Below are 24,365 nucleotides of genomic sequence, written 5' to 3'. Positions count from 1 at the left end.
TGAAATGGTCAACTTTGATTTAAATATGTAATATTTGACAAGAGGCCAACACTTGGGTAAGACCTTGTATTTTGTGTTTCAAATTTACTGTCAATTGTAGCCTTTAACAGCAGTTTTGGATCCTTTTTTTGTTGTTTCTTTGTTTTTGTCTTTTGATTGTTGATGTATTATTAAATGTATATTGATTTCATTGACCAATCGGGTGTGTCAACAATCAATTGTATTATTGAAATTGAATGGAACAAAATTTGCAATTCAAGAAGCAAAACAAAACAATTGTAATACAGATTTTCATTGAGAAATGGTTGGATTAGCTTTTTGTTTTAAAGTCAATATTTCCATAATTTGACAATTTAAGCTTATTGTCATTAGCTTTGTATTAGCTTTGTTTTACTGATAGCAATCAACAATTAGCAATTATGATTGTTAAGTAGCCATTTGTACACTTGTTTACACTTTCAATGGGCTTGATTCAATGTTAACCACACCAATGTTACCATCCAATGTTTACATCTTTTCATTATGGACACATTAATGAAGACTCTTCAATTTACTAGATTTTTATTTGTATGTAAATTTTACCCTTTAAGCCTCTTGATCGTATAATGACAATTGAACAGTTTATTGATCATTAAAGGGTGTAATTTCATCATGCAATCGGACAAGATTTGAAAATTCATCTTTACCTTTTGATGGGTAAACCCGTTTTTTTACCATTAGGTTTTGGTTTAACGTGAGAATCAGTTGCCTTTATTATTGCAAGTTGACACTTGATTTACAACTATTGTCTTGTGTAATTATGTTGATTTAATTAAATACATCAAACTGTGTGAGTTGGAAAACCTAATTTATCCTTAAACACAGCAAATATGAAACTTTCCCGGAAGAGTCCAACTCTTTTTGCTTTGGTTACCATTGCCAGTATTGGGAACAGCTTTGATTGGGTTCGTTTTTGTTATTTATATTTAACAGTGACAGTGATTCGCAATTTAATACTAATGATAATCATTTTGGTGCTAATAATGTTACAGAATGAAAGAGAGAGTGAAAAAAGGTCCACAATGATACAGCATTCTGTTTAATTGTAATTCAAATGGTTGATTCTCTCAAAATCAGATGATACAAGTAGTAAAGTAAATCATGCCTTTTAGGTTCATTTTTACACTTCACTTGATTACTTTACATAATTTCAAATCTCTATTGGTTCATTTAAGTGAATTGATTAAAAAATAGAGAGAATTAAATTTTCCAATTGCAACAATTATAAATTTAAATGTAGCGGGTTAATGGATTTGGCGGTTTTCCCTTTGGTTGCTTAGGTTATAGATTATGTTTCTCTGACTTGTTGGTCAATGATTTGTTAAGTAGATTTGATTGTTTCAACATCTAAAGACACTGTTATCATCATTATTATTATTTTATCTGGAGATAATTAGTGGTCTTGAATGAATAATCACCGTTTAAATGGTTGTAATATTGTTTACCAACGTGGGTGAAACTCACGCTTATTAACTTGTTGCTGTTGGCTTTTTTTTGCGCTCTTGTGTATCGTTTATTGGCCAACTACCTCGAGATCTTACTCTTTGATTGTTGTTCGTATTATTGTTAAAATGTTGGATTCGTTTTCAATCTAACATTGTGTTTACAATTGATTTAGTTGATTTAAAGAAGCTTTACTTTATGCATACATTCAATTTTATACATATAAAAAGTTCTGTTGGCTGATTAGCTTTATTCTTTGCTATTAGGTTTGTATAAGGTTTGTGTATTTGATTAATTCTTGAATTATTTGTATTCGATTTCTCATTTGTTTCACTTTTTTCTTCCTCTCTCTCTCTCTCCAGATTGATAACAATCAAATTGAAGCTAAACTGTTACTATCATCATTTGGAATCTTTATTTCTCTCTTGTTTCTTCTTATAACCTGAACCACCTTTATTAAACAATTTAGAGGTCACTTATCAACGGAAATTTAAATGGTTAAGAGGAAAGCTGAATTATCAACAATCGTTAACAAGGTATTCCACTTTTTTATGTTATTATTATGTTCCATTGTTAGTTAATCACAAAGAATACAAAGAATCTGGTTAAATAATAATTGAAATGTTTTTTTCTCTTTTATTTGTCTTTAGATTGGATAAGTTGAAGCTTGAGGTTTTGAGGCTTTTTTGTGGTGATTGTTTAATCCTCGCTTTAATTGGACTCCAAATTGACTTGAATTAGGAAAATTATGCAGATTTATTGATCGTTAATTTTTAAACAAACCAATATTGGCTACTGTCTAAATTAATTGGATACATTTTATTACCAACACAATTTCATTTCCATTTTATTACACTGTGTATCAACCATCAGCATTTAAATGAAAGTCGACATTAACATATGGTAAATCAAAATTTCTTCATATTCAACAAGTTTACTCCTAATGATTAACTTGCTTAAATTCATTATTCAGATTCATTAGTTGTGTGAGTAAGGACAATTAATTCCATTAATACTCAAAGAAAATGCACATTTTTAAACTTGAATGTGAACTGTTAACTAAAAAAATGGTTGGCTCAGTTCGTGTCTTTGCGAAATTATTTCATTTCAATTTTCAACAACATCATTAATTTAATTTTAGACGATGATTAAATTGCATGAGAAATGATTTTCAGGAAGAGAATTAAAGAGATTTTCCATTTTTTGTAATGATATTGAATAGTTAAATTGTTGAATGGCAACAAAAGTGAGACCCATTTTCATGTTAACACCATCAACAGTGTTTTTTGTTTTAAACCCAATTTTAACCAGATTTGCCATACTTTCTGTTCAAGGTTTGTGCTGACCATTTGCCTGAGGACTTTACTCAGGATAATTAAGTTAACACTTTTATCAGATAAGAAAGCGAGAACAATCAAGCAAAATTGAACCAGAATGTAACAAAACAATTCAACAGAAGCTTACAAACTCACAAATCATTGTTCAATCATTACAAAACATTGCAATGTAAATTAAATTTTCTTACCTTTTCTACTTTTATTTAGGTTGATCACTGGTTAGTGCACAATTAATTGTTAATTGTGCACAGTTAATACATCCAGTTAACTGTTTGTGTGACAAAGCATCTGATAAGTTACATGACGATGATAACGATCAACTTAATAATAATCACTAGGCATTATTACTGGAGACACAATTGGAAAGGTTGCCAATTAATTTCATGGTGTGAATGATTCTTTGATCAACTCCAATGTTGAGCTGATTAACTCTTTATTTTAATTCATTTTTTATTTCAATCTAACACCAAATTGATTATTATGTTGTACAGACGTTGCCATATATAAAAATATTACAAGACTGGTGCAAGAATCAAGACAATAAGTGATTAAATAAATGTTAAAGATTGTAATTGTTTGATTGTAATTTTTAGTGTCTCAAGTTGCTTTTAATTTCACTGACAAATTCAAATGTTATTAAGCCAATTATTTTACAATAATACAAATTGCTGTTTCTTTTGTTATTCAATAAAATGGAAAGTAATGATTTCTTTTTCAAGTCCACCTTCTTTATTGTATTACTTTTATTTCACTTTTTACACTTTATGATCATTATTATATTATTTGATTATAAAGGATTCATTTTTGTTACAAAAAGTATACAAACTTACCTTGAATTGGAATCAATTTTTAAAGGCAATTGTTACATGTTGTTACATGTTGCTGGAAATATGTTTGTAAATATTCTGTATGATGCTTTAAAGAGTAGCTTTTTAGGAAACAAGTCAGTCAAAAGAAGCGAAAGAAAAATCAAGTTCAATGATTTATATTAACTGATTGTGAAATTAATTGGCGTAGCTTCTGTAATCATAAACAACAACAAAATAGTAAATAATAACAATAAGATTACAGGTTTTGTTTAAGCTCATCTGAAATAGCAAAACAAGGCCAGTTTCATCTGTTTACCAGTAAAGCTTGAGCAGCTTCAACCTTACACATCAACCTTTTAGATCTTTTTTATTCCGTTTGTGATCTCCATGAGGTTCAATCAGTTGGTCAAACGTTTGGTGAGGAACAATAAATTAAATTTGTGATTCTAACAACAAAAATTAAAACAAAATAATAATGTTGTAAGTTGATCAACAAGTCAAAGCTTACTTGAAAGCAACTCCACTGGTGATTAGGGCAACTCATGCCTGATGTACTCGAAATTATAACTTGATCGAAGGTCACTTTATCACTAAATTAACGACAATCTATAATCCTAATTTTTGTCCATTGATTATCATTCATGACGATACCTGATTTATTTATTATTGATATTTTATCATTCATTTAATATTTAGTTTATCTTGATTTAATAATCGCGGGTTGCTGGTGCTGGAGCATGTGCTGTAGCGTTACTTTTGTCACTATGGCGACACAGAACAAAGTTGGCTGACGGAAAGACGTTTAATTTTTGCTCCTCAAATTTTAATTAATTAAGTGCCAATTAATTGTTTAATAAAACTTTTAAATCAATTCTTTCAACAAACCAACATCCACCGCATCCAAACGAACCATCAAACACAATATAAATACCACAATGTAAGTGAAAAACAAAAAAACAAAACCCCAACCCCAACAGCCACGTGCTTCCCAATCTAAATGTCAAAACACTAAATGAAACAACACTAAAAATAAAATACAAACTAAATGAAAGAACAATAAATAACATGAACCACACTAAAATAAACTATTATTCTTTACTCCAAATATAAAACAGATGTCGGACTCAACCAATCGCAATGTCTATGTGAACCAACTAACTAATGAATGGACAGACAAACCAGCATCAGTCATAACTCAACTCTTTAACATCTACATGGACGCTCAAACTCTAACATCTTTTAAAGCATATAATGACGAAACCAACATCGATGGTCTAATTGAAAAAATCTATATTTTTCTCAAAAATGAAGATATTGTCAGCAAACTAGAGCCGCAAACAATAGTTGATGGTAACAAGCTACTAAGACTCTACGCAGCAACACACACCAAAACACAAACTACAAGCAAAAAAGACAGCAAGAAGACACGTGGTACCAAAAGAACAGCAGAATCATCCAAATCAGACACAACAACCCATGATAACCTACTACAACTGATACAATCAGAAACATCACCAACCACCATCACAGACAACCAGAATAACAATCCGAACTCACAAACAAACAATCAGAATAACCAGAGAAACAACCAAGACAAAGAACCTGATCAAGTCCCAATCCAAAAAGAAACATTAACAACAGTTCAAGATGAAGAGAATATAAGCCAACCCAAAAGAGCAAGATACATTAGCAAAACTTACCAAACTGAACAAGAAGACATTCCTCAAGGTTGGTTCAATGTCAGCCACCTAACCACCAAACCATTCGTACACGTAACTGCAAAGGAGATCACACCAGCAACATTAAAAGAAATTATTAAAGATGAATTAGAAGAAGAAGATAAAGATTTTGGAGAAATCAATGAAATAGCAAAGGCCAACGATAAAGTCATCATTGAATTTGAAGATATCAAAGAAAGAGACAAATTTATTACCTTCGCCAAAGATAACAAACCAAATTGGACAGTAAGTGTTCCACCTCTAATCAATCCCTGTATAAGAATTAACGCAGTTGAAATCAGAAACAAACTAGCAACAGATGAACAAACGATAGATGCATGGATAGAAAGAATCAGGAACAAGAACAAATGGTTACCAAACACAAAAGAAACAATTTTCAAAAGAAACTTTTTTACCAAAAAGCATGATAAATATTTCATAGGAATAGAAGTATCGCCCAATGTTAGACAGGCAATCTACAATCACAAAGGGAAACTCTTTCTAGGACTCAGAAAACAAGAAGTCTTTGATAACTTTAACATCACAGCTTGCTACAATTGTGCAAATTACGGTCACAGCACCAATACATGTGGTCAACAACCTAATTGTATATACTGTACCAAACAACATAGTAGAATATGCCCAGTTAAAAATGATAAAGCTAAATACAAATGCAATGCCTGTAAAAACATGGGCCATGCTTTTAATGATCCAATATGCAGAGAATTTCAATGGAGACTCAAAAATGAACTTCAACAAATTAACACAAACTATGAATATATCATGACACCCAGAAAAAACTAAATACCTCTCCGCATGAAAAAATGTAAAATTATCAATAAACAATAACACTCCAAACGAACAATAACACTAACAAAAACAAATTACACTCTAACAAATAATATCATAAATGTCAAAAACACAAAAAAAACACAAAAAATTTTAAAAAAGCAAATAAAAATTTATTTTCCCAAACCCCCTAAAAAATGAAAAAGACTCAAATCATTATTTATTAATCAATACTTTCTTCTTCTTCTCTCTTTTCCCTTACCTAAATATTATCACACACTCAATATCAGAAAACACATAGCCAAAAAGACAGCAAAACAATAAGGGACATCAATCATGATCACCAATACTCAAGAAGACCACTAAAACAAAAACCAATAAAAATCATTCAACAAAACTGCCAAAACCATCAAACAACAACAGAAGATCCATTCAACGAGTTAGATGAACACACCATCATACTACTACAAGAAGCATGCATGGCAGCACTAGAAACGATCAACAAAGAATACAGGATAGCATCAATAAACAACACAACAATAATCATTGATAAAAAACATCCGATAATTCAAACGACCACAATTGGAAGGGACTCAATAGCAATCAAAATCCGCTATTATGATCAACAGATACTAATCATCAACATCCACCTAAAACCATGGAAAAAAACTGAATGTGAAAATGACATACAAGCCTTAAACACAATAATCAAAAACAACTCAAGAACACCCATCATAATTGGTGGAGACTTCAACATTGAACATGACTCATGGGCTCCTGAAAGACCAAAACAAAACAAAGAACTAGGAAGATACTGGACACAACAATCAGCAAAAAGACTCTTAGACCAAATAATAAATGACGAAAACAACAAACTAAAATCAGCATTTCAACCACTCTTCATTAACTTCACCAGAGCAGAAAGCCAAAGACCAACCTACATCGATGCAACACTTTTCAACAAATACCTTGAACTAAAAGAAAGCAACATGGAATACACTGAATTCTCAGATCACAAACAATTGAAAACAAATCTAACAATACAATATGAGAAAGCCACGACTAAACCAAAAAGAATCATCATCAACAATTACAACATTGGAGAAGTCAAAACAGAAAGAATCGCAAATCCAGAAACACTCCAAAAAATAGTAACAAAAATACTAAGACTACCAAACACTCATGGCAAATGGACAACATCGAAACTAAGGAAAACCAATCACTTCACAAAACTAAAGAAGAAAAAGCAAGACGAAAAAACAAGAAAAATAATCAAGCACAAAATTGAAAATTATAATCCAATCCGAGTAATGAACGAAACCAAAGACATCAAACTCTTCTGGTCAATAGCCAACAAAATAATCATCCAAAAAAACGATCACAATGACATTCATCAAGAAACCCGAAACAACAAGAAACTACGGGAAAACATTGACAAAATACTAAAAGATTTCACATTAAACAAACCAAAGAAAATAACATACAAAGCAAATGAAAAGAACAACACAGGAATAACAGAGGAAGAAAAACAAATAATAATGGACTGGAAATCAAAAACATCTTCAGGAACAGCAGATGACTACACAAAAGGCCAATGGAATCAAATGATGAAAATGAACAAACACAAAATAACAAAAGTAATAAATCAGATCTTCAAAAATGAAAGTTTCCCAGTAGAGATGAAAACATCAGGAGTCACTATGCTAATAAAACCGGATGGAATATCAATAAGACAAATAAGATTACAATCACATCTCATGAAAATCTGTGATAAGATACTCACGATAAGACTAATGCAATACTTACCAAAATTAATATCAAACAACCAATTCGCCTACCAAACAAACAAAACAGCCCAAGAAGCAATAATCTATATCAACAACAGAATAAGATACGACTCTGTACTGATAAAACTCGATCTCACAAAAGCCTTCGATAACATCAATAAAGATATAATCTTCGAAATCCTCCAAAACAAAATTGATCAACAAACATACAATCTAATCAAGGACTTCTGTACAACGAGAAGATTAACGACAATATACAACAATGAAAAATACTATGGAACTGACCCAAAAGGAGTCCCACAAGGCTCAAGCCTAGGCCCGATACTATTTATAATAGGATTGGAAAGGGTAAACCAAGAAATGAGAAAAAAGTATGAATTCATCAGTTTTGCTGATGACATTGCGATAATTGAAACAACTTACGACATCAAAAACAAGCTAAACAACATCATCAAACACTTACAAAGTGAATTTAACAAAATAGGACTACAACTGAATGAAAACAAAACAGTACTACAAGTACAAACAAAGAAAGATCTCGACAAAATTGAAAAAGAAGGACTCAACTACAGAGCTGAAGTAGGAATGAGTTTCCTCGGCATCAATATAAGAAAAACGATCGGACTTAAAGAACTCAAAACAATAGTGGAAAAATCAATAAGACCAATAAGATATAAACATGACATAATCAACAAACTAAATTACGACAAAAAAAGAATAATAATCAACGCTTACATTCCATCGACTATCAGGAGCATAACACCGCAATTACTGATGAACTACAAAGATTACGACGCTTTCTACAAAGTAATCAAAGAAGTAAACACAATAACAAATCACACTCTAGGCATTAAATATGAACATCACTGGAACATATACGCCTACAGAGGGATAACAAACCCATGGATAAAGGAAATATCAAACTTCATCTTCCTATTATCGTCACACACCAAATCAATGCTACCAATTCTGGAACAAATGAAAGTAACAATCAACAACTCATACATCAAAAAAATTGAAATAGACAACCTGAAACAAAGACAAACAAAAACAGAAAAAACAGACAAAAACAAACAAATTGAAATATACAACAGTCAAAACAATCTAATAACCATAAGAATAGAAAATGAAGAACAATACTACAACATCAACAAAGCCAAAAGCTACAATCACAAACTACTAACTGCATTAACAATAGCAACAAATCTAATAAGAAACAACAAAATCCAATATCACATCAAAATACCCAAAACAATAAACAAGGGAAACTCAATATCTGAAGTATACAGAATACTAGGACCAATAGCACACTTAAAATGGACATGGGATTTTGCAGAAACAACCTTTAAACCCGCTGAGGAATCACTCAGCAAACCAGTCAAAGCACTGGAAACAATCTCGATGAAAAAAGACGAGATAACGCAAAAAACGATTGAACTACTCCAAATAGGTGCAACAAAGGAGGAATCCAACACACAGATCTTCAATCCAGAATGGAAAAATCTCGAACTACAATTTGGAAGAATAGGTAAGCATGAAATAAAATACTTCACAACTCTCCTGAGATCCATCACACTGAACGGATTCCCATGCTGTACAAAACGAGCCAAATCCAACACTACACACTACCTAAGGGAATGCCAACTAACGGAACAAATATGGAAAAACACAAACTGGAACCTGAATCAAAAGAAAAGATACAACGAAAGAAACGAGATAATGGATAAACTGGAACAAATAGAGGACATCACGAGAAAAGCAAAGGACAACTATCTATTAAACATCAATCCAAATAAAAAAAGAAAACACTTCCTATACATAGAAGGAACAAAAGAAGCAAGACGAAGATACAAAGAAACAATGGCTCAAAAAGATGAAACAGGAAAACTCAATTAAAACTTATAAAATCACATAATGTAAAACCAAATCCAAATGTAAACGAAAAACTGTAAAAATATCCTTTTAATTTAGGCGGCAATGCCTGTAAAAGAGGGGAACCGGAAACGGTTGCCTGGCAGCCTAAAAAACTGTATCTGCATAAGCACCATACGATGTATGTTCAATAAATGGCAGCTTCAATTCCAAAATCCAACAAATCTCTTTATCTTCACCTTTTTTGAATGTAAATTTTGTAAACTGAGTTTTACCTTTTATCCAGGTTTTGCTCTAAGTTGTTCATCTCAATTTGAGTTAACCTTGACTGTATTGGCAATTAAATCATGAATAGATCGAGTGATGGTAAAGAACTGTGTTCCTATATTCACCGTATATGCCTTCAGAACAAGCTGGATGGATTTGATTACTGTATTCGTCATATCTTAGTTGATAAAAGTGCTCCTTTCAAACAATGCACCTTTATTCATCCAATTTCAAACAAAAGATGTCCAAATGCTGCAAGAAAATCTGAACGAAGTAGCCAAATTCTTTGCCCTTGGCATATCAAGAAGATGTTCTTGAAGTCAAAACATCATCAATTGCATCAACAGTTGGTAAGTTGAACAATTTAATCCCTGATTTATCGCAAAATTTCATTGTCTCTTTGCGCATTTTAATTTGAATTGCATTTTTTTCTATTTTATCATCCTGTTCCCGCGTAGCAACAAAATATTGAAGAAGCCAAAGCAAAAAGAGAAGGATTGAGTGGTCTTTTACTTCAGTTGGAGCACTACGCTTACAGTCAAGATCCTACTAAGAGAAGAGCCAACATCAATTGGGTAAAACAGGATGATGATAACAGTATTACAGCCAGTGATTATTTGAGAAATAAAATATCAGAAGCTGCTGTTGAATCTTTAGATCAAGAGTCTGACGAGGAATCGAGTAATCCTATGTTGGAAGATGTTCTACGTCCAGATCTTCTTGATTCAGATTCAGAGAATTTTGACAGTGATCAAGATGATCCTTTAAAGCACGCTGGTGTTTATACAGCAGAGGAAGTTTCTCTCATATTGAGAGACAAAATGTTGAAGCTTCAGTCGCTGTACATAGGGCAATTCAAGCATCTACAATATCTACTTCGAGAAAAGTACAAAAAATATATACAATCTTTGCAAATCGAAAAAGAGGCAGAAGTCTTGATGGGAGATGCTGGTGATTGTGATGGATCTGACTCAAGCTACTCTGAAGATGACGTTTACAAATTACGAGCTTTGGTTAAATACCACAGGTATCGTGGACCAGAAGCTTTACTCAAAGACAAAGCTCGAGAAAAAAGAAGAGCTTTGCTGGAAGGAGAGAATTTCAAGCCAAAAATCTATGCGAAATGTATTTTTAACAAAGAAGTTCAATGCCAGAATCAAGCACTCCCTTTATCCCATTATTGTAAATCTCGTAAGTATTACATCATACATAGAATATTTGAAATTTGAAATGTTTGAAATCTAATTTATTGTTATTCATTTTTCAGATATTCTTTATGATTCTAATCAAGTTCTCTTTAGACCTTGTGCGGCGGGGGAACCGCCATGTTTTAATCCTGTTATTTCAATTCGTCGCCATCATACATGTATGCTTCACAGTGATCTCAAACAAAACCCTGAAATCGACAACTTAGTTCTGAACTTAGAAAAATAATGACATCTCATCGGTTCATTTCTACTCTTCAACTCTATCAATATAAATTTATCTAACCTATTCCTTTAAATATGGTATGAATTAAAAACAATAAAAGCTGTATTAGTAAATCAATTTAATCAAACTTTGATCAACCTTTATTGTTTAGACATTCTGAGATTATTTCTCCGTACAAAATTAATGATTTTAATCATATTAGGTGAGAACTAGAGATAAATATGAAAGTCATGATTTTGATCAAATTTAATTGATTTATTGTTTTCTTGCTTGGATTGTCAACTTATCCATTTCTTTACCAAGGTATTATATTTTTTCAGTATCCCACTAAGGTTGCATGAATTTTCTCAATTCTAATCAAATTAATGTTAACTGAATTTCTATGTTATTAATTTCTATGACATGATAGGAATTTTCTGAAATTATCTATGATATCAATATAACACGTGTCACAATCAGATCTTTTGTCCAATTATGCTTTGCTAATATCTATTTTTACCTAAAACAGCATCTAAATTAACATTTCTGTAATAACTATAATAATTATCGCGTTTTAAATTAGCAAAAAATGCAAGACAATATAAGATCAGCAAATAAGATGTTATTAAAACTAACTCAGCTTTGACGAGAACTGAAAGATGGAACAGTTACATTTAAATTAGTAAAAAATTGAGGTATTTCGCCGTTTTTGAATGTCGTTGTATGGATAACTGGTTCAATTTTTGATTCTGTCACACAATTGGAGACCGAAGAGCCCACATGAGTATTTGAAAAGTTGACGATTGTCTCTAAGGTTTTCGATAACGGATTTCCAGTCGAGATTTTTGGTTCCAGATTCTGACTTGGTTTCATTAAGATAAGCAACCAGACCATCAACATCACCTTTAGATAAGAGTTTCAAAATAGCAGTTTTATGGTATAAAATGAATTCAACCAAAGTTGACCTGTCAATTGAAGGATTGCTTGATCCTGTTCCTGTATTGGTAATGGCCCAGGCAACCAGGGAAGGAAGACCATGTTCTTTTTCTACAGTCTCACCGATGGTCTTTTTGAAAGCAATTTTGGCGAAAACGGCAGCCCAAAGAGTTCCTTCAGTACCAGATTCTTCACCATGATTGGCTAGGTAAAGACTTATGCCAACTGCATCAGATCGATTGTGATAATCCATTATTGCTTCTAGGTTATCTTCAATGAAATGATAAAATTTAACTGGATTTATTCTGCCGGCTTCTTGGTCTTCAGCTGGATCGGATGAAGCCCAAAGTATCAAAGGAATTGGCTCATTAAGACCTCCATTTTTTGCTAGATTGATTAACAAAGCGAAATAAAAATTAATTATTCGGCACTTGGATTATCTGAAATAAAACAAAAATTCAATTAATGGATACTTTACCTAAGACAACAGCAGCTGGAATCAACAAGAGACAAGAGAGAAGCACAAGATGTCGAACCATTTTTAATTTAATTTGATGTACAGTTTTGGATTTTGACTGTGAAGAGATCAGAAACTGGATGATTAAGTGAAATAATTAATGGTTTTATAGCTGAAACATGTCCAAGATTTGATCAAAACAATTGTTTCTCGAATCTCCGTTGCAATTGTATAAAATTTTGCACCAATTTTATCGCCATTAATTGTTATTGTAAATGTCATTGTTAATTCTTCATGCGATTAGATTTTGGTTGAGATATAATTAATTGTTTAACCAATTGTACCTAAAACCTACTGATTTCAAAGGATTTACATATAATACTTACACAAATATAACTTATTGCTAACCAGGATTATGTTTTTCTGTGCCATGCAAATGCCCAAATCTTTAAATGAACAGTCATTGATTGAACAAAACCCGATTAATTTAAAAATTATTTTAGAGACCAAAAATTTGACAATTTAGGCAAAGAAATTCAATCTAAATTGATATCGATAATTCAATGATCATTATTATAAGAGAGATTAAGAGAACTGCAAACCGATATTTAGTTGATTATGGCCAACATTTTATCTGGTGAACAATTTTCATGCCAAAAGTCAGTCTAATTGTTAATCAAATTAATTACACACCTTCCTTTAAGGTCCAAGTCCAATGTTTACTTTTATTTATTGAGTTACCTCATTGAACAAGTTTGATGACACTCAATTGATTGTGAATCGATGGATAACAATCAAACCAGCAAATAGAAATTATAAAATGATTGAGTGATGATTAAAGAAACGGCAAAACAAAAATAAAGATCACGTATTGTAGAGAGATTGGAATCAATCGAATCATTGAATTCAATTGTTTTCCTAACCATTTTGCAATACAATGAATTATCTAATAATTAAGATTAAGCATTGGGTGAAAAAATCAATTTCATCAACTCTCTAATGTAAAGATGAAAAAGGAATGATGATTATGATGAAGATGATGTTGGAGATGAAGTGACAGTTTCATGTATCCAGTCATTTCCAGATATAACCGGATTAAAAAATCGTCCGAGTTCCTTAATTATCCATGTTACTGTGAATCCGATGTTTAATCATCACCAAGATTGCTGTATTCCAAGGAAGAGTTTAACAGTCATAAGTATTAATGGTTGTCAAACCAGTAAAGTTACATAATTGGAATCCGTAAGTAATAATTTAAGGAACTTATCATATTAATTAGGAGATTTTTCTTTGAGATCTTTCAATTTCTTGCACTCAGGATAATAAAAGTTCTGGATGTTTCAGCTTGGTAAAACATTAACAGATTAAACAGATAATAAATAAAAATGTGTTGCACTTTTTATTGATTAACAAAATAGTTATAATTTGATAATAAAAAGCAGCAAAAATGTAAACTAAAATAATTTTGTGGCTTTTTGTTTTTGATTGTAGTTGAAAACTTAAAATGAAATTCTGTACAATAGAAAGGAGGGAATTCAGGGAAGATAATAATCACAGTGTGGGCCCTATAAAGGTTAATCAAGATAAAAGTCAACTAATAAATTGTTTTTCAAATGAATGAAATTAAAATGATTGCACCAGATCAATAAGAGTTAAATCTTCCATTTTTTAGTGACTTGAGTTTGTCTCAGTTTCTTGAAATGTATCAAGAAATGAGATGATTTTGATTCTGACAATACAATGGGATTCAATTTTGCTTGACTTTTGAGAACACAATTTAAAAGATGAACAGAGACAAAGTCAAGTCAAAAAATGGAAGAGATAAAATCCAACAATCAGAATGAGAAATGTAAAGAGAAGGATGGAAAGAGACGAAAATAGAGAGAAAGGGAAAGGGAAAGAAAAAGAGTTTCCCTAATTAACGGTTTCAATTGAGGTCCATGTGCCTTTGAATGTATTTTGAAATCAGCAAGGCTGGCCTTTGTTCAAATAGAGTAAACTGGTCCGAATCAATGTTGCTCATGTCTCCACGAAGTCGATCACAAACTACTACATCAACACAAGCACATTTAAGCTTGGCTTTTGTGCAAAGAGCGAAAAAAGCATTTGCTTCCATTTCAATGTTGATGATTCCAGCCTTTTTAAGGCTCAAGAGATGTCGTCCTCTCTCTGCAAAAGTATGACCACAGAAAGCGCCATTCATGCGACCTTGACCTTCATAAAAGTCATTGGTAGCCATTGTAGTGCCGGTTTCAATAGTTAATTCAGATAATTGAGTGCCTCCGATTGTACGCAACTCTTCAACCAACTCTTGATCAACTGTAGCTTCCAGTGAAACGACGCGACCCAGTACAACCTAGAAAGTAATAAAAAGAAAGAAATACGGATAAATTAGCCATCAAAATTAAATGGGCAATTAAAGATAGCAAAGTAAAAAAAGTAGCTTTGCTAGATTCAGATTATTTTTACAAAATGGTGAAATATTTTGTGAGATCAGTCTCACTTGAATAACGATTAGAGTGAATGGGGAAACTCCCGTTCATCTTGTAGCCAGGTAAAGGCTAGAAAATATTTCTCCTTTGCTTCCATTTGTCAATGTTATCTTTAAGTTTCAAGGGGACTGGTACATACCTGCTCAAAAAGAGGTCTCTGCCGATCATCAACAACTTTGTTGGTGATAATAAGGGCTCCCGGAGGTTTACCTTTGAGCAAGAAGAGAAGAAAAATAAATTTTATCAAAACAAATGCAACAAATATTACATAAAGGGTTATGAGTAATAATCAAGGAAGAAGATGAGAATAAAAATTGGGACAAGAGCCTCAGTAAATCGGTTTGGGTGACTTTTCAATTATTTACAAGCACATGACCGGAATTAAATTTTAAAAGGTGAAAAAGGATGGGAAAAGGTGGTGAAAGGAAGGAATGAATGAGATAAATTCTTACCGATGGATCCACAAGTACCGAGACGGAAGATTGTAACATTTTGACATCGAGCATAGGCCAAAAGCTTGAATATCTCGTTGAGTAAAATGGTTAGAGATGGAACACCAATTCCATGCTAAATAAGATAAGAGATAAAATCAGTAACCATATAATATTATGATGGGAATGATGAAATACTAGGCAAGTTCATTATTGCGAGATTAGAAGGCGGGAATCAATGACATTTAACCAACAAGAAAGTTGATTACATAATGATGTACTCAAAGGAGGATTATGGTGATAGTGAAAGTGAATGATCTTACATTGACGCAAAGAATGGGTCCAACTTTGTAGATTGTAAAGCGATCTACATCTTGATTGATCTTTTCCACTGGTTCAGTCAAATTTAACTTGTGCTTCAATATTGTGGCAGTTAATTCCATCCGACTAACTGATTCTCCTGTGCAGACAAATTTGACATCACCAAATTTTTTAACCAAATTGTCGCCCTTTTTGGTTAAACCTAAGTGATACAGTTTATCCACCTCCAGTGTATTTAAATACGGGTTACTCAAATTGAATCCATTTCTCCTAAGTGGAAAATTAGAGGGTAAAAGAGCAAAGGTAAAACCATGAAATACTAATCAAAAAAATATGAATTACAGATAATGAAACAAATGACAAAAATTACTGGTATTGGTAAAAGGATAAGTTTTGACAGTAACAACAAAAGGTTCAATGAGGTGTTTAACTTTTCTTTAAAGACAAAATTGTTTCTTTTGATCTTATTCCTAATCCTTTTATAAGCTTTAAAAGCTCATCTTATCATTATTTCGCTAAGGATTATTATGACAACCGTGAAACTGTCAACTGCTATATTTTTGGTCACAAGTGATGGAAACACTTATTACCTGGTTGACAGAGATGAAAAAGAAGTCATCCTTTTTTTTCTCCTTTCAAACCTCAGTCATTAGGCCATGTTGACATTTTGGTTTTGTAATGAAATTGAGATCAGCTTCATCTAATCCAATTAGAGTAAAACAAAATTTGAAATACTGATAAGAGATGAGCAACGAGAATAGGAGAAGACATTTTCGATTACAATGAGTGACATTTGTCCACTTGCAATTATCTACCGAAATATGGCAAAATTTAAAAGAAAAAATCGGCAAAAATGTGTTTTTAAAGTAAAAGGCTAACTGTATGTCAAGGTAACTCAAATCAACACAATAGTCAGAATAGTTGATGTTTAAGATAAAACAAAAAATGCTGAACATAATCACAAGATCACAAAATAATGATGATGTCAAGTTCAACCTTAATCCAAACTCTACAAATTGCTGGATTGGGAATTTATGGCGAAATTAACCTTGCTCATAATAAGATTGAGATTAGAAAGAAAGAAAAAATAGAAAAGTCAAGAAAAGAAAATTTACCTTTTTTCGGTGACCTCTTCTTCAATCAGTTTTCCCAGATCTTTACGATTGTCATTGTGAGAGTGATTTGTATGTGTATGATGGCTGTAAGAATGGTTGTTATTATTGTGATTAAGAATAGATGTTGGTTGACGAATCAACGGTTCTTCTGCATGATTCCAAACTTTGTATCCTCTATCCAAAAGGTAAGAAGGCATTGGTCGGCTCATTGGTTTGGTGGTCATTGTTTTGAGTTTACAAAAGGTTATAATAAAAGTTAAAATACAATCACATACAAAAATAAAGATGAAATTAATCACTGTTATGAAGCTGATGATCAAAGAGTGAATGAGAAACGACCCAACATTAAATGTGAAAATCTGTGATTCCTGTAATCTGTGATTAGTACCGGTAAACAGCTATGGGTGTCGCTATTAACATTTTCTCTCTTCTCTTAATCTTTCTCTGTCTTTTATTTCTTTCGTTTTATCTGTCTGTCTTTTTTTATCATCTGTTGAGTGCAATTTCAGAGTTAAATTGCCATATTGGTTGAAAAAATCACTGGAAATGAAAACGAGATTTCCTCAGCCTTGAAATCAAGATTGAATCTGAAAGGTCTAAAGCCCTTCAAAAAAGCTGGTAAACAAGATGAACTTGAAATTTATATCTGTTTTCATTTCTACCTCTTTTCCTTTTTCCTCAGTTTTCCCATCTTTCTCTGTATCATGAATTACTTCCATGGTTATGTCATTGGATCACGAGGTACCTGGTGCGTATTGTTCTGAGTTTCCCTCTAACATGTAAGTAGTTGATGAAAGTAGTAAACAATTCAAGCTCAATCAGAAAATTTCTAAGGCACGAGACTTTCATTAATAAATTTTTTCTTTTCATAGATGCTATTTCTGGTATTTCTTAACATCTCTCATCCCAAAGTCTCATGATCAAGCTTTTCAGGATTGTCTCTAGCTTACCAGATTATTATAGTTTTTGAGTGGTTTTTAATGTCAAGGAAGGAAACAATAAAGTATGCGACTAAGCTCAAAAAGTTCGAGTTAAATGGTATAAAGGTTTTTTGCCAATTTTACATGTACATGAAGAGATACTGTAAAAAATCGTCAAGGTTTATTGAGATGACAAATGCTAAGATAAGAGCAAAAGTGACTACATCAACACAACGACATCATTAATTGTAATAACAATTTTTCGCAATTGATCAGTCTACAGAAGTCTCATTGAGATAATGAAGAAAAATCTGGCTGATATGAATGAAAATACCTCAAAGATGATATGATATCCTGTTACAACTCAAATATTTTTGCTGAATATTGTTGAACATTTAATCGAGTGGAAAGTTGGCTGTTAGAATGTTGATTCTGGGTACATGATCCTGAACAATCCATTTGTTTCTGATAAACACTTTGAAGCTCAGCACTTAACAGCCCAATCAACATTGACATCTATGAAATTGAAAGTTTGCCATAATAGATATGATTAAAATCAGCTGTCTCTGGATCAATCTTACTCTCCTGATTTGCACCCGTTTATCTGTTTGACGTAATTTGGTTGTAAATTCAGGGTCATTTCAAACTGATAATCTTTTCTGGTTCACTAAAAGCTCACATCTTCAAGAAAAATGGTTTCAATTTCTCTGAACTTTAACCCTATTGTTTCTTTGTTCATTGAAACTTTTCTCCAGTAATTTACTTCAAGTGTTAGGTACAAATCAACCCAATTTACATTGATAAATATTGGTGATTCCCTTAATGTGAAATCTAAATTACCTCAGATTTGGTTCAGTACAGGATTTAATTTATCTATTTTATTAATACTAATGGCTCAACAAATTGCCACTTATTCTTGGCAATTTATGTAACATTACATGTAACATTGGTTTACACTGTAACATGTTTACGTGATTTGCTATGTTTACCAAGCAACAATTATTTAACCCTGCAATGCCGATAGACTGAAATATCACATCTCAATCATAATTAACGATCAAACTTGATTTTGATCCAAGACTATTGTCTTTATACAGCCTATCCTTTAAATACACAACAATCAGTCGCAAACATCACTAATTTACATCACACTTCACCTGACAAGCACACCTATGTACGTAGCTGATCACGGGCTTAGGATCGGAATTGGGCAGAAAAAATGATCACGTTTTCCGTCAATCAAATTTTCTCACATTAGTTAGACAAGAAGTAATAAAGCAACTGGCAGAGTATTTAAATGTTGTTGCTTGATTATTAGCCAAGATTTCAATTAATTTTATTTCCCTTTGGATAGTATAACAATAAATCCTAGAACAGATTAAAATTACTCACTTTTCAAGTTCAAGTGACATTACAATCAGTTAATTGCTTTTCAACACTAACCATTGTACTTGAAAATTATCACTATGATCACATTTATCATCCATAAATTAACATTTCTTCAATTCCAAATAATATCAACAAAACAACAATATCACTCTTAAAACATCAGTTATTAACATAAACAAATAATTTAACGGTTAACTAAAATTGAAATTTACAAACTTCTAAAGCTTTAATTATGTTTCAACAGATGGCAGCTTCTATCCACTAAACGCGCGAAATTTTTTATCCAAAAAAACTAGTTTCATCCAATCCAAACACAAAATAAATCTATATATATAATATTATAAAGTCAATGTATCATATTTTTTGTGTCCAAATTGTGCCAAACTAGTTCTAAGAAAAAAAATTACACACCATAAAAGTCCTGATTGAACTAAATGCACGAAAACCAGACAACCTCATCTAAGAATTGAAATCTCTGAGAAACTCATGAAAACAGAGATTGAGGGAAAATACAGAATCCTTATTAAAGCATTGTAAATAAGTCGTTGGTGGATTTTTAGGGGCACAACTGGGCCACTTTGGGTAAAAAATATCTTCGATAGTTTCAACGCTGATGCTTTCAGATGCTTTCAACGAATGTATTTTCGTTCAGTTGTAGATCGAGTTTAAATTTAATGTTTCTCATTTTAACAATGACTTTTTCATTAATTACTCGAGTCTTTAAAATTTTGATTGTATTCAGTTGAAAGTCATCCGAGTCCGCTTGTAATAATACTAAATATATTGACCTATCAAAACCAGTTTAACCTAGAAACAGCGTCTAACCTATAAGGTCAAATGTGAAATGTTATTACGCCAAGTGTTGGAAGATGTTTATTGCCAAAATGATTGCACAAAACAAAACCTTGGCTATTATCAATTGAATGGATGAATGGAGGAAAAGTAATTACTATTACACTTTATTATTGGCAGATTAAGGAACACTAAATGTCTATCAGAAAGGTATTACCGTGATTATCAGGATTGGAAAATACTGGATGAAGAAAATGAAACCAACAATTAACCGAAGTGGGTGGTAAAAGTGAAAGCTTGAATCAATCACCAAGACTGTCTTTGCGCATTTCACTGTCGCTTTGGTGCCCTTTTCAACTCAAATTTTGATGACAAAATAGCAGACAAAAGGACCTCATCATCATCAACACCAAAAAAATGGAAGGGAAAAAAGCTCTTTGGAACAAGCATGACTCGTGAACTGAATGGATAAACAGCTTTATATTTATTTATCTTCACCTTTTTTTTACCTTTTTTCCACTTCTACTTCAAGCTGATGTAAACCATTTCACTGTTAATAATAGTAATCATGTTAATAGTAATAATCATCATATTATTCATTATCATGATTACTTGAGAAATGAAATATGTTACCAGAGAGAAATAAGTTGATCTTCAGAATAATAAAAAAACACGAATCGCAATGTTCATGGAAACATGAACTTTTTTTTTCTTGTTCATCTTTACACTGGCAAATCAATAATCTTGCCATCTTTTACCATGTTAACTGGATCAACAAGATTAATGTAACACAGAGATGGTGAGATAAAGCAAACCAGTGACAAGTTCATAATTTTTCATGAATTTTCTTCTCAGGTTATTCAATTTTCTTATTTTCAAACATTGCAAGAGATTCTTGTTTTAAGCAGAGAAAAGCAAAATTAATTTGTTTTTCCTCTTCAAATCCTTTTTCTCAACAATAATGATGGTTATTATACCTGACAATTTAGATGTTACCTTTAGAAAATTTAAATATTCGTTACTTGTTGATCATCATCAAGATATTTCATCCTCATTCCCGCCTTTATTATTAGCATCTTTCTTAATCATCATGAACCTTTTATTGTCAGAGAAGAAGAAGAAGAAGAAAAGATAAAAGGTAAGAAAAAATGAAGATGAAGATCAACTCCTCTTATCATCATGAATCGCCCATTTTCATCTTTACTTACCTTGCTGGATCCATGATTATTTGATCCTTCAAGGTGAAAGTTGATTATGATGAGAATCATATAATAATGAAATCACCTTCAAACATTTCTTGACCACCCTCAAAGCAAGATGAAGACCCAAGAAGAAGAAAAGACGAGAAAAAAAATGATTTCTTCCAACAGCCAATATAACCACAATTTACTAAATTGAATGTTATATATTTATCATTTACCATTATTCCTGACTCTATTAATCTCTACAATTATTATTATCATTATTATGAGCCAAAAAAGGGAGAAATGGTCTTTTTACCTATGTTACTGTAACCACAAAACACACTTATCCAGGTAAAAAGACCTCAGGGTTTGTTGCTGTGTGAGCCTTCAAAGAAGGCGAAATTTATTTTTTTTTTGTTGGGTGAATAGAAGAAAGAAAATGATAAGAAAAGAAAGTCTTTTCAATATCTTCATCTTATTCCACCTCATCTTCATCTCTATCAGTTTACCTACCGATGAGCCACGGGTTTTCAATAATATCATCTTTACCATCATCTTTGGTTCACCTTTAGGTAGTTTATTATTGCACAAAGATGAGATCCTTTCTCCCAGAAAAATAATAACAGCTAAAAATATAATTATGGTTGATACTTGATGGACCATTTCACTGTTGAACCTCTCACCCACCCCACTGTCTTCATGTTTCCCTCGCTCAATCAATCTGTTTCTTTCTCTCTCTCTCTCTCTGTGTAATTTTACTTGAGACTATTGCCTTTTCAGGCAAGCTCCACCTTTGGTTGCAACCTTCCTCCAGATGAGATAGCCAATGGCCGTAGTTAACTTGATTGACCAGGAAAAAGCAAAACAACCAAGGAAAGAGGATAAACCTTGGGCAGGTCCAATATGGTGATGGGCCAAAGGGCATGATAAGGTAAGGGCAACAAATTTTACCTGATTTCTATCTCTTACTTTTTCTCTCCTTCTCTACATGATGTTAAAAAAAATGGTAAAAGAGATTCGAATGACGTTCAAATTGTTAGACTTGATTAAAATGAAACCATTGATGAAATACTTTTCTCTCTCTCTCTCTCTTCTCCCAACTTTAATCATCATAATAATCATCATCATCTTAAGGTGGGTTCCTTCATGATGTCTTGGGACCTCTTCATTAAGAGCCCTTCTCTCCGGCCAAATACAGTTTCTCCCCTAATAAGCAAAGAAAAGGTAAAAAAATCAAAATTGAACCTGAAAATTGGATGAACACGCAAGAGTCTTGCCAGCACCAAATAACCATTGAGATAAATATATAAACACATACACCAAATGAACAAAAAAAGCTGGTTTTTGCTGGTTTTCCTTTTCCATCGATGCTGATGAAGATGATTGCCAACATTTCATCTTCACCATCTTCTCATCAGCATTATTTTTTAACATGACAATCAAGAGAAGAAGAAGAAGAAAAAATGGCGAAACAAGCCAATCGTTGATTAAGTTCACCAAGATGAGTTATGGCTCAAAATTACCAGCAAATTATTTCATCGTTTCAACCTTAAGGGTGATTCCCTCTTCATCATCATAATCATCTTTATCATCTTTTTCTGGGCAAAGTGATTCCTGAAGTACACTCAAAAACAAAACAAAACACAGAAAACATTATCATCATTATTTGTTAATGTCATTATATATTTATATTATTATTAACATTTTTTGCTTCAATCCAAATGATTAACCTGTCTTATCATTTATCATCTTCTGGTCATCGTATTTTCAACTGGCCATTTGCATTTTTGGATAATGATAATAACATTAATAATAGCAATAAATGTTTCAATCATTTCCTTTTTTTTTTTGCTTGCAACTTCGAAAGTGATTTTTTCAAATGCAAAAAAAAATCACTCAATGAAACTCGGTAATAATGATGTAAAGATATATCTTTTTAACATTTTATTATATCTTTTTACTCTCACATCATCAAACCATGATTAACCAGAAGTGATTTATTCTGGTAATGAAAATGAATTTATTATCATGAACACGCAAATTTAGGCGAAAAGGTTTACAATTAGAAGAAAATCAATTTCTCTTTTTTTGTGTCCCAAATTATTCAATATTAATCAAACAATTGTGATGCTTTTCATTCAATTTTTCAAGCCAAACCTCAACAACACGAGTTAATTGATGAACATCTAGAAAAGTTCCCATCATCATGTAAACAGAGCTTCCTTTAAACCTTCTGACCATTGACTGTAATCACCAACCATGTCGACTGACAATTAGCTTAATTTAGTAATTAAGAGTACAAAGGAAGCTTTAAGAGAAGGCAACTTGATTATCGCTTTGAGGTTAAATCATTAATCATGAAATTGAACTATTTGACAAAAAAGAGATGAAATTATTTGATCATTGATTTGAACGTTTCTTGGTTTGCAAATCTCCTGAACCCAATCGAGAAAATCATTTTTGTTGTTTCTTTTGCCAAAAATGAATTTGCCAATCAAGTTAATTAAGGTGTATAAGTCACTAATACAGGATGAAAAGGTAAACCCAAAGCAAGTCGTGAACGTTGCCATGATTGAAGTTGAAGCCATTTGGGTTCTGTGAAAAATGGGAAAGGAAGAGATGGAAGAGAGTGAAACAAAATTACAATTTGATTGTAATCATTGAAACGTTTACTCTTGATGATGTTAATAATATAAATGTAACCATCTATATTCAGTTAATTAATGTTTCTCTTCCTTTGGGATTACAATTAAATTGTAATCAAATGTTGAGCGTTCAATTCAATGTTCAATTCTTGCTCCTAAACCAATCCCAAACTGAATAAATCGTGATTTTCAACTTAAATGTTTCAACCAAC

General features: G+C 32.0%; 4 protein-coding genes and 2 long non-coding RNA genes across 9 annotated transcripts; 4 read left to right on the top strand and 2 right to left on the bottom strand.

Moving 5' to 3' along the window:
- Window positions 1-1,322: 1,322 nt before the first annotated feature.
- Window positions 1,323-4,339, top strand: LOC107366922 (uncharacterized). Of its 3 annotated transcripts, none has more exons than XR_016200079.1 (5): window positions 1,323-1,748; window positions 1,845-2,018; window positions 2,133-2,385; window positions 3,027-4,206; window positions 4,325-4,339. It is a non-coding gene; the product is annotated as an uncharacterized LOC107366922 (long non-coding RNA). The 3 variants fall into 3 exon arrangements; XR_001569784.3 differs by having other exon boundaries at window positions 1,324-1,748; window positions 3,027-4,108; XR_016200080.1 differs by lacking the exon at window positions 4,325-4,339 and having other exon boundaries at window positions 1,334-1,759; window positions 3,027-3,542.
- An 89-nt stretch (window positions 4,340-4,428) lies between these two features.
- LOC149093282 (uncharacterized) lies at window positions 4,429-9,987 on the top strand. Its single transcript, XM_089269539.1, has 2 exons — window positions 4,429-4,565; window positions 4,744-9,987. Exon 2 carries the CDS (start codon window positions 4,744-4,746, stop codon window positions 6,148-6,150), a length of 1,407 nt encoding a protein of 468 aa, XP_089125665.1. The 5' UTR covers window positions 4,429-4,565; the 3' UTR covers window positions 6,151-9,987.
- Window positions 9,988-10,028: 41 nt separating this feature from the next.
- dgt1 (KAT8 regulatory NSL complex subunit dim gamma-tubulin 1) lies at window positions 10,029-11,619 on the top strand. Its single transcript, XM_015934566.3, has 3 exons — window positions 10,029-10,411; window positions 10,520-11,252; window positions 11,329-11,619. Exons 1-3 carry the CDS (start codon window positions 10,142-10,144, stop codon window positions 11,493-11,495), a joined length of 1,170 nt encoding a protein of 389 aa, XP_015790052.1. The 5' UTR covers window positions 10,029-10,141; the 3' UTR covers window positions 11,496-11,619.
- A 454-nt stretch (window positions 11,620-12,073) lies between these two features.
- LOC107366924 (uncharacterized) lies at window positions 12,074-12,989 on the bottom strand. The gene is made up of 2 exons (XM_015934567.3): window positions 12,886-12,989; window positions 12,074-12,794 (listed from the first exon to the last, which is right to left on the bottom strand). Exons 1-2 carry the CDS (start codon window positions 12,944-12,946, stop codon window positions 12,208-12,210), a joined length of 648 nt encoding a protein of 215 aa, XP_015790053.1. The 5' UTR covers window positions 12,947-12,989; the 3' UTR covers window positions 12,074-12,207.
- A 1,248-nt stretch (window positions 12,990-14,237) lies between these two features.
- LOC107366925 (uridine phosphorylase 2) lies at window positions 14,238-17,542 on the bottom strand. Of its 2 annotated transcripts, XM_089269541.1 has the most exons (6): window positions 17,224-17,366; window positions 16,699-16,808; window positions 16,111-16,378; window positions 15,809-15,923; window positions 15,496-15,566; window positions 14,238-15,220 (listed from the first exon to the last, which is right to left on the bottom strand). In XM_089269541.1, the coding sequence occupies exons 2-6, from the start codon at window positions 16,725-16,727 to the stop codon at window positions 14,792-14,794; spliced, it is 912 nt and encodes a 303-aa protein (XP_089125667.1). In that variant the 5' UTR covers window positions 16,728-16,808; window positions 17,224-17,366; the 3' UTR covers window positions 14,238-14,791. The 2 variants fall into 2 exon arrangements, with proteins under 2 accessions (XP_089125667.1, XP_015790054.1); XM_015934568.3 differs by lacking the exon at window positions 16,699-16,808 and having other exon boundaries at window positions 17,224-17,542.
- A 150-nt stretch (window positions 17,543-17,692) lies between these two features.
- On the top strand, window positions 17,693-19,534 carry LOC107366926 (uncharacterized). Its single transcript, XR_001569787.3, has 2 exons — window positions 17,693-18,002; window positions 18,096-19,534. It is a non-coding gene; the product is annotated as an uncharacterized LOC107366926 (long non-coding RNA).
- The last annotated feature ends 4,831 nt before the right edge of the window (window positions 19,535-24,365 follow it).

This window comes from Tetranychus urticae, chromosome 3 (assembly GCF_039701765.1).
Source record: "Tetranychus urticae isolate SD_2017Ah chromosome 3, NJAU_TeUrti_SD_1.0, whole genome shotgun sequence".
NCBI classification, from domain to species: domain Eukaryota; kingdom Metazoa; phylum Arthropoda; class Arachnida; order Trombidiformes; family Tetranychidae; genus Tetranychus; species Tetranychus urticae.
Note: the sequence above shows the minus strand (reverse complement) of the source record. Positions and strands in the feature narration are given on the sequence as shown.